This window comes from Salvia miltiorrhiza, chromosome 5 (genome assembly GCF_028751815.1).
Source record: "Salvia miltiorrhiza cultivar Shanhuang (shh) chromosome 5, IMPLAD_Smil_shh, whole genome shotgun sequence".
Taxonomy (NCBI): domain Eukaryota; kingdom Viridiplantae; phylum Streptophyta; class Magnoliopsida; order Lamiales; family Lamiaceae; genus Salvia; species Salvia miltiorrhiza.
Window position 1 is genome coordinate 12,800,752 of NC_080391.1, and position 10,793 is coordinate 12,811,544.

General features: G+C 40.6%; 1 protein-coding gene across 4 annotated transcripts; it reads right to left on the reverse strand.

Moving 5' to 3' along the window:
• Positions 1-522: 522 nt before the first annotated feature.
• LOC130986107 (probable amino acid permease 7) lies at positions 523-3,143 on the reverse strand. Of its 4 annotated transcripts, XM_057909395.1 has the most exons (7): positions 2,881-3,136; positions 2,560-2,796; positions 1,964-2,057; positions 1,522-1,736; positions 1,300-1,433; positions 993-1,220; positions 523-849 (listed from the first exon to the last, which is right to left on the reverse strand). In XM_057909395.1, the coding sequence occupies exons 1-7, from the start codon at positions 3,023-3,025 to the stop codon at positions 796-798; spliced, it is 1,107 nt and encodes a 368-aa protein (XP_057765378.1). In that variant the 5' UTR covers positions 3,026-3,136; the 3' UTR covers positions 523-795. The 4 variants fall into 4 exon arrangements, with proteins under 4 accessions (XP_057765378.1, XP_057765377.1, XP_057765379.1 ...); XM_057909394.1 differs by having other exon boundaries at positions 523-1,220; positions 2,881-3,143; XM_057909396.1 differs by lacking the exon at positions 2,881-3,136 and having other exon boundaries at positions 523-1,220; positions 1,964-2,177; positions 2,560-2,699.
• Positions 3,144-10,793: the final 7,650 nt, after the last annotated feature.

Here is a 10,793-nt window from a genome sequence, read left to right on the forward strand (position 1 = left end):
TCATGTTTGGAATGAATTCCCGTCCTTTGTGGTAGGTCATCTCCACGTTCTATGTTCGTATGCTTAATAAATTCCTTGCTTTAAAAAAAAAAATCAATTCAAAATAACCATATGATATCGCTTATGCCTCATCATCATCATTATTATTATTATTATTATTATTATTATTATTATTATTATTATTATGTGTCTTTCTGGATTTCGACGTGTCTAATTAGTTGCTAATCGTCGGAAAAAAATTTCCAAAGGTATATTTGTTTTTTCTATTTAATATGGGTACTGTATCGTAATCATCTATATATTGAGGTATTTATGTGAAGACAACAAAAGTATAGGGTAAAAATGACATTTTCTCTTTGTACAAAAATAAAATAAAATTCCATGTCATTATATATACGTACTTCCGGCATGATAAGTCAACAGTCAACTGCAAGAAATTGAATAATATAATAGAATTGATAACAAAATTGAGAGTATGCGTACTAATTTATACTTCTGCTACAATTGTTAAAAATGCAACGATTGAAGTATAAAATAGTATATATATTTTAAAAATAATGTTTAAATCCTATTTTTACGAAACAGAGTTGCTAGCTAAAACGAGCAGCCAAGATTCCTTGAATGGATCCAGCAAAAATATATACAGTTACAAAAAAGCAAACTGCACTAAAACTCCTGAAAATGGTCCACATTTTGGACCATGGACTAACCTTATTCTGCCTTAGCCACATTTCCACCGGAAAATATATGGACAAGGGCCAAAAGTTTATGGTTCCTAGCACTCCTAACACCTGGTTAAAGTAAGGAAACATCATCGCTACTCCCGTCGTCGATGCCACGTACGCCGTCCTGAAAACCAGCCTCTGCACATTTAAGCTCAAGGGCGGCAGCAGTGGCAGCTTCACAATGTGGTTTGTGGCGACAAATGAGCTTCTCGGAAACTGATCAGCCATCCATTTATCCGCCATTGCAAACAATGGTTGAGAATATACCTGGTACCCTCCAATCAAGTGAAGAACCACGCAGGCGTTGGCGAAGTTGATGAGCCAGCGGGGCCCGAAGTCCCCGAAACCTGTCAGGAGATCACCAGGCGTCTCGTCTCCAAAGGCTGCATAACCAAAGCCTCCACAGCTCAGATAGAAGAATGTGGTGATGCAGATTGAAACAGCTGATGCCTTCTTCATGGTCTTTCTCTCCGATGGAGGGGATTTCAGAGTATCCTTCACATTTATTTGCATGTCTTCTAGTCATTTTTAGGCACCATCAACGTTGCTTCTTAACTGGAATTTAGATAGGTACCTGTATTTCGAGTACGATCATGGTGTATGGATAGGCAAATGCAACGTCACCAACTGCTTGAGAAACTCGCCATACTTTCTGCATTGCAGTGGAAGTCGAAACTCCAACTAGGCTGCCCTGGATTGCCCTATTTCCTGGCATATATATGGGAAACAAGTGTGATAATGCATTCTGTTTTAGGTGGCTTGCAAGTTGCAATAATTGCATATCAACATGTAGTACCTACAACTTTTGCTGCTCCGAGCCCCAAAGCGATTGAGGAATACGCAAAAGACATGATTGCAGCAGCTATGGACACCCACACCATGCTATGGAAATCAGGAATCTGTGACATGAAGATTTGAACTACTCCAAATAACAGCATGTACCATCCATTTCCTGAATCACATGAAGCACCAGATCCATTCTCCTTGTCACACTTTGATCTCTCTATTGCTCTGCATATTATATCATAATTGGGGAGATTCAGACAGAATAGGAAATACATTGTCCAGCCCTCTATTATAGTGGTTGAATAGACAATTGCCTTACCATATCTATATGTTTCAGTTTTGCAACTTAGGATGACAATAAACATAACTATTGTTACTATGAGGAATTGAGTCACAGATAATATCAGCAATGAAGCCAAAAGCAATTATTCTGGTAACGGAGAGAATAACACCTCAAGCAGAGAGCAGTAGTAATAGTATACGCAACTCCTGTTCCGTAGAGATTCATCTGTATAAGCAGTCCACATATCCAAGCATTCTTCTTCCCTGTAATGCATAGACTCCTACCATTCATTAAGTGGAAGAACACAGCCTAATTTCCGGCTGACAGTAAGAGTGATCTCCAACCAAATAATGTGATGCAACAGCGCAGTTTTAGACCAACTCCTGAATTTACAACATTGTTAACTATTTTGCCTTGCATTCTTTTTCAGATTTCTACACATTAATCTTGGTCCAGAAAAAATAATTGTATTTCTTCATCTTTTTCAGCAGGTTAAGTCCCAGCTAATAGTTCAGCATAGAGATTCTCCTTTCCCTCTTCCAATGGGATAAGAAACATATAATGAATTCTACCAAACAAGCACAAACTCCAGATTTCGAAATTACCTTATCTTTTAATCCCTATTTTCAAATATATCAAAAATATTTGCTCAGAGACCATGAATTCCGTGACTTATTTTACAACATACGGCAATAATCAATCAAAGATAACGATTCTGAGATGTACAAAAAGAAAGAAAGAAAGTAAGGGGGAGTGGGGAAATACCTAAGTTACATTGAACAGCAGCAACGTAAGATCTATTCCTGGTAGGGCCATAGTCAGGATCGGGAGATCTGTAGCAGTTGCAGATGAGGAAGGAAGAAAGCAACGTAACAGCGGCGAAAAGCAGCATCAAAAGAGGGCCCCAGATCCAGCCCAACTGCGCCATGCTCCATGCCAGCGACAGCACGCCGGACCCTATCACTCCCGTTATGATATGCGCCGACGCGGTCCATGTATTCCCTTCACAATGCCAAGCTAATTTTGAAGAAATGCAATGAAAAATCCGGAACAAAAAAAGAGCATTGCGAGGAAGAAATGGAAAACCAGTTCTTTTATGATCGGAAGAGTTGACTGTTTCGTCGGATTTGAACAAGTCGTCGTCGTCATCCACAGCCATAGGAAGCGGCGATGGCAGTCCTAATTGCAATAATGGGATTGGCTCTTCATTCCTATCATCTGATGCTCCCATGGTTTTCGGATCAGATTCACAAAAGTTTGTTAGAATTGAAGCTGAGGTAGATCACACAAATTGCCGCTCGATTCGGGCCTTTTCATCACTGCTCTTTGTTTTTGGCGCGTGGCAACAAAACCACTATATTAAATTATTAACTACCACTAGACAATATTTTATTCAACTCTGCCCAACCTCAACATGCATTAATATTCCTACTAAACTCACCGTGCACCTAAAACAAAGTAAAAATAGAACTAGTATATAAAATAGGTAAATACTTATTACATTAAACCTCAAATTATTTCTACACTATTAATTATATTCTGAATTATTGAAAATATTTTTTTAAACTTTAAACTATTAATTTTATATCAATTGTATCACTCGTCTATTTTTTTAACTCCAAAAATTTGATGTGACTCACCAAATGCATGATGTATTTAAATTCATTCCTTTCTTAACCTATATTATATAAAATTATATCATTATATGCTTTACTAATTGAAAATTTAAAGGGTGAAAGATGGATAAAAGATCAATTAATATAAAATTAATAGTTCAAGGTTTTAAAAGATACTCCTTCCGCCCATAAAAAATAATCTATTTTTATCATTTTGGAACGTCCACAAAAATTAGTCTCTTTTTATTTTTGGAAACTATCTATCACATGGTGGGCTCATTCTCCACTCACAATACAATTAATTATCATTATAAACACTACTTTTAAGTGGGCCTCTTTCTCCACTCACAATACAATAACTATTTTTATTAAAACTCGTGTCGTCCACCTTTAAGAATATTTTTAGTGGATAGAGGGAGTATAATAGTTCAAAATATAATTAACAGTCCTCTTTTTCTTTAGAGTGTCGTCCTCGTTCCCGAGTCTTCGTCTAGGGTTCCGTCCATGCGGTTGTCGTCGGCGGTGCTCAGCCCCCCGATTTTCGACTGCTTTGGTCTCTCTTTCCTCTTCTTTTCCTTTTCCTTTTCTCCTCTGTTTGGGCGGAGGTGTTCTCTCTGCTCTGTTTTCTGTGATTGCAGGTGATGGAGAGAGGCGGCTCCTCGCGGGGCTATAGTGTGGATTCAGGCGGTAACGAGCGGACCGAACGTGAGAATAAAATTGTTGATATATCAGCGGTTATTGGAGGTGAAGAAGTGCAGACAGAGACACAATCCTTTTGTTTGGTGGGAAAATTAATTTGTGGAAAAGCTCCAAATGGATTCCACTTGTTGGAAATCATGCGTAAATCGTGGAAAACTAAGCAGGAATTTGGAGCAAAAGAGTGGAGGAAAAACCTATTCCTTTTCACTTTCCAGACTTCAGAGGATAGAGATTGGGTAATTCACCGGCAGCCATGGCACTTTGACAATCATTTGTTCGCTGTTTCTCGACTAAATGGATCTGAGCAACCGTCTAATATTTGCATTGATCGTGGGAGTTTCTGGGTTCGGGCTTATGATTTACCAATGAAATGTATTCGAACTGGGGTCCTACATCATATTGCCTCAAAGGTCGGTGTGGTTGAGGAAATTGATACAGATACAAATTTTGCCGGATGTTTTGCTCGATTCAAAGCGAATCTTGATATCTCAGCTCCTCTTCTTAGAGGGATCACGATTTCCTTTGAAGGTCAGCAGTTATGGATCCCGCTCAAGTATGAAAACTTGCCCATATTTTGCTATCGTTGTGGTTTGATTGGCCATCATACTAGAGTTTGTGATAAAGAAACCGAGGAAGACGATAATGGGAAGCAATTTGAAGATCTTCTTTATGGTCCATCCCTCAAGGCTTCTCCTCTCAAGCAAATCCGAAAGAATTCTACCTCACCCACTCACCTGTTTCAGCCCCCAAATGTCCCTACTCAGCCAGTACCCCTATCTTCTAAAACTCAAGCCACCATTCTCACTCACAATAACTTCCGAAAACCTCGCCCCCCACCGCTCTCCTTTAATCCGAATATTGAAGAATACTACAAAAACCATGACTCTCAGACCCCCACTATCCTTATCCCAAACCCTTCTCAATCCACTACAAATTTGCACACTAATCCCCCTAAACCCACTTCTACAGCCTCAGCTCACCAATCACTCATACACAACCAATCCACTGATCCCTCCTTTAATCTCTCGAAACCTGAACTCTCCCCAACCAAGCTCGTTGAAAGCATCACTCCCATCACAGATATCATGGAATTTCTGAAGCTCCAGCCCTCATGCAAAACCAAAGATCCGAATGCAGATGTCCTGCCCTCCCTCACTGTGTTACCAAAAGTTCCCTTCAATCCAATACAAGACATCAACGAACCCACTCACACCCATACTATCCCCCCCCCACCAAGCCCGAAGTTCAGTCCTCACGACTAAACGGAAAAAAATGGAAACGTCATGCCCGTAACCCTTCTTCTCACCTATCTCCTACCCCCTCATCCCTACCTACTGACAAGAATCGTCACTTACGCGAGGAGGAAAGTGACATTTCTTTTGACAAGAATAACATTCCCGAGCTTGAGCAAAAACGGCTCAAAGAATCTACTATTGTCAACAAATCCCCCTCCCATGCATCATCGGCGGAGATTGCATCACTGCAATCCCGCCGGGCACAATGAATACCTTGCTTTGGAATTGTCGGGGGCTTGGGAACCCTACGACAATTCGTCAACTTGTTTGGTTAACCAAACAAAAGCGCCCGGATTTGGTTTTTCTCATGGAAACCAAACTTCTTGAAGTGGAGTGGCAGCCTATTTTATTGGCTTTGGGTTTTACAAATTTTGTGGCTATTGATTGTGACTGTTCGGCGAGAGGGCGAAGAGGAGGTCTCTGCCTCCTTTGGGCAGATGATCTTAATATTCAGCTGAAGTCCTCGTCGTCTAATCATATCCTTGTGTCTGTTGAAGATGGAATTCATGATATTTGGGATTTCTGTGGGCTGTACGGATGGAGTAAAACGGAGGAGCACTGCCTTACGTGGGATCTTATGCTATCTCTTAAAACTCAGGTGGCGGAGAAATGGATCTGTGGAGGTGACTTTAACGAAATTTTGTATCATTTTGAGAAGCGAGGGGGAAATGTTACTGCTGATGCTAGACTGGAGCTGTTCCGTGATACTATTGAGCAATGTGGTCTGCATGATCTTGGCTTTACGGGAGATCCTTTCACCTGGTCCAATAACCAACGGGGAACTGATAACATTATGGAACGTTTGGATAGGGTCTTTGGCAGTGATGGTTGGATGCATTCATTCCCCAGGTTTGAGATTGCTCACTTGTTGAGAAAAGCTAGTGATCATTGTCCACTGGTTTTGACCCTGGAGCAGCCGAATGATGATATGCAAACTCGACCTATGCCATTTCGCTTTGAGGCGATGTGGCTAAGGGATGACAGTTGCAAGGCACTTTGCGAGCAGCTGTGGGCGGGTAACCCCGATGCTAGATCTGTGGAGGAAATCAGATGTAAGATCGAGAATATGGGTGGTGTTTTGAAATCATGGGAGAAACGTGTGTTTGGGAGTGTGAGGAAAAAGAGTGCAGAGATTAGGGAAAAGCTGGCAGATTTGAAAAAACCATCTGTTGAACCTTGGTCTAAAGATGAACAACGTCGGCTGGAGGATGAGCTTGATGAACTTCATAAACGAGAAGAAGTGATGTGGAAACAGCGTTCCCGGGCTGATTGGATGATGGAAGGTGACAGGAATACTGGTTTTTTCCACAAGGTTGCGGAGGGAAGAAAAAAGAGGAACCATATTCGTCAGATTCAGTTGGAGGATGGGCGTATGACTCATAAGAATAGTGAGATGGATGAGGTGTTTCGTTCTTATTTTCAGAAGCTTTTTACCACTGAATCCACTAATAATCCAGCGGAGGTTCTTCTCTCCATTGATCCAGTTGTTACGGAAGATATGAACAGGGAGTTAATGCTTCCTTTCAATCAGATGGAGATCATTTCAGCCCTTAAGCAAATGCATCCCCTTAAGGCCCCTGGCCCCGATGGTATGCCTGCTGTTTTTTACACTTCTTGTTGGTCTGCTGCTAAAGTTAACTTAGTTCCTATGATTCTTGATGTTCTTAATAATGATGCTTCCCCCGGTCCTTTAAATTCCACTTTTATTTGTCTCATCCCGAAAAAGAAAAAGTGTATTCATCCATCTGAGTTTCGTCCTATTAGCCTTTGCAATGTTGTCTACAAAATAATCTCTAAAGTTTTAACCAACCGCCTCAAAGTGTGTCTGCCTGCTATTGTTAATGAAAGTCAATCTGCCTTCGTCCCGGGTCGTCAAATAACTGATAATGCGCTTCTTGCTTTTGAGATTTTTCACATGATGAAATTAAATAAAGCTAAGTCTCATGGTGTTTATGCTTTCAAGCTTGATATGACAAAAGCTTATGACAGAGTTGAATGGGGTTTTCTTGATTCTATGATGCGACATTTGGGTTTTAATCATCGTTTTGTGGATTTGATTATGCGTTGTGTCTCCTCTGTGTCTTTTCGGGTTCTCGTCAATGGTTTTCCAGGTGAAACTTTTGAACCAAGCCGTGGATTGAGGCAAGGCGATCCCCTGTCTCCTTTTTTATTCCTCTTCTGTGCTGAGGCGTTGTCTGGTTTACTCCGTCGTGCTGAAACACAAAACTTGCTACATGGTGCTCGCTTATGCCGTTCAGCTCCAAGGGTGAGCCATCTTCTTTTCGCAGACGACTGCATTATTTTTGGGAGGAGCACAGTTAGAGAGGTGGAGGTTGTGGGGGAGACTTTACGCAAGTACGAGGCTGTCTCGGGTCAGAAGGTTAATCTTGACAAGTCCACCATTTCTTTTAGTAGCGGCGTTCCTGAAGTGTTGCAGACTGAGCTGGCTGATCTTATGGGGGTGAGTCGCAGTGGACAGAGATCCACTTACTTGGGGATCCCAAGTACTGTCGGGAGGTCTAAGTGCGAGATTTTCCAAATGTTGGTGGATAGAGTGAGGAAGAAAGCGAAGGATTGGAAGAGAAGATTTCTCTCGGGAGCAGGGAAGATGGTGCTAATTAAATCAGTTCTTCATTCGATACCTTCCTACCTTATGAGTTGTTTCGCTATTCCAGACCAAATCTGTCAGCGTCTCAACAGTGTGGCGGCAAACTTTTTTTGGGGGCAGAAGCACGATGAGAGGCGGATTCATTGGAAGAGCTGGAAAAAGTTATGCATGGCAAAGCGAGATGGAGGTTTGGGCTTCAGAGATATTAGTCTTTTTAATCAAGCAATGCTTGCGAAACAAGCATGGAGGCTTCTAACCAATGAGAATTCGCTGATTGCTCGCTCTTTAAAGGCCCGGTACTACCCACATAATGATTTGCTCCTTGCTAGAAATGCTCATAATCCATCTTTTGTTTGGAAAAGCATTCTAGTGGGCAGAAAATTACTTGAAGTTGGCGTGGCTTGGAAGTTGGGTAATGGAGGACGCATTCGAATTGGCAAGGATCCATGGTTACCTAAAGGGAATGGTGGTTTTGAGGTGGCGAAGGTGGCTGATGAGGCGAAGATCATTTCTGTTGCGGAGCTGCTGGAGGATGATGGAAGCTCGTGGGATTTGGGAAAACTGGATGAGACGTTGGTTGGAGAGGATAGGTGGAGAGTGATGGCCCAACTTCGTGGTAACCCCCAAGAGAATGACAAGCCTTTCTGGCCATCTGGAAAACTCAATAACTATTCTGTTAAGGCAGGTTATAAATTGGCTTTGGAAATTAAAATGAGATTGGAGGCCTCGTCGTCCTACTCTTATGGGGGTTTATGGAACTGGATCTGGAAACTTGAGGTCATTCCGAAAGTGAAATTATTTATGTGGAAATGTCTAGCTCAAGCACTCCCAACAGCAAAAGCTCTTCGAAGCCGGAATATTGATGTGGATATTTGGTGTCGTAGATGTGGCCTTCAAGAGGAAACGATGGAGCATGCTCTTAGGGATTGCGATTGGGTGGCGGCCTTGTGGTCGGTTTCTCCCCTACGACTCCCACCCATGTCCGGTGATTGCTCGATTATTGACTGGTTTGAGAAGATCCAAAGTTGTCCAGATCATCAGGTTCATGCACACTTTGCATCGCTAGCATGGAGTATTTGGTACTCGAGAAATTTGCTTATTTTTCAGCGAAAGGAAATCTCCCACCTGGAGTGTTTGGTGATTGCAAATCAAGCGTGTTGGAAGCCCCCTCTGCGTGCGAGTACTCAACATCCACAAGCGGTTACTGTTACTTGTGATAGAGAAGGACAACGGAAGATTTCGTGTGATGTGGCGTGGATTGGAGGGAATGGGATTGGGATTGGTGTGGTGATGACAGCGGAGGATGGTGGTGTGGTGGGATGCAGGTACGGATTCATTCATGGGAATTTTTCGGTGCTGGAAGGGGAAGCTTTGGCTCTTCTTGAAGGCATGCATTTAGGTCGGGAACACGGAATTGAAGACGTTATCTTCGAAACTGACAGTCAATCTCTTTATTGGTTGTTACATAAGCGAGAGGATGATCTTTCCTACTTGGGAAACACGCTGCGAGATATCAACAGGGAGATGGATTCTTTTAGCCATGCAATGCTCAGCTGGACGCCCAGAGATGGAAACTTTGTTGCTGACAAGCTTGCTTCTTTTGCTTTATGTAATTTTTCTTCTCTTTCGTCTGCTTTGGTTCTACCTTTTGATGTAAACATTCTTTAAGCTTTATGGAATGTTTTCTGTTGGTCTCAAAAAAAAAAATATATAATTAACAGTGCGAAAATAATTTGAAATTTAAAGTGATTTTTTCCCTATAAATTATTACGAGAAATGTCGCTTAGATGATGCAAATCATTCAAATATTTTAATAAGATATTTATAAGTATTTTATTAAATATTTTTATTAAAGTATGTGAGTGCTTTGCATGGTGTGGATGACCGTATATGAGAATGTTTTTAAATATTATTGGATTTTTTTTTATGATTGATATAAAGATTAGGCGAAAGCACATTTGGAGGTCCTGTCCTTGCACTTTGCTTTTTCTTGTTTCACTAGGTTCTTGTACAATTCTTTTTTGTTTTGTTTTTGTTTTAACAGGTTCTTATAGTTTTAGGGTGTGTTTTTTTTAATTGATAAATTTATCTGAAAAATAAGAGGTAACAAAAAAGAATTCCTAAATTGAACGAAAAATATACTCCTTCCGTCCCACAAAATATGACCAAGTTTTCTTTTTGGTTTGTTCCACGAAGCTTGACCAATTTCCTTATATAGCAAAAAAATTACTCTTTATTCATCGTTTCACTTTTACACTTATCACATTTAACACACAAAATAGCAATTTCTTAAAATTCATGTCGAAAAGGACTTATTTATGCTTCATGGGACGGAGGGAGCATGAAAATTCGAATAGATCGATAAGCTAAATTAAAAGTTTCGAAAATACAGTTAATCGAAGTTGGGCCGAATACTCTTCAAAAAAAAGTTGGGCCGAATAAAATTGAGCATAGCCCAGTCCACATAGTCTGTCGGGCCATACACCCGAGAAGATAACTTGATAAGATTGCAACAATAAAAAAAAAAAAAAACTGAACAGAAATTTTAATTTAGTCAAATTTTATTACTATAACTTTGTGCTAGGGAGTTGGGTCAGTAAATGAATGGTTTTTTTCGAAAAACACATGGTGTCAAAACAAACAAGAGAACAACTTTGATAGAACCAAAAAGTACTATGTGCATTGCTGACCTCACCTTAAGAATATATTCCAAACCTTGTCTAAGAAGATCCAAAATTCAATTTTCAATTTTATATAGATTAAAATTGCAAAAGGGCGAAG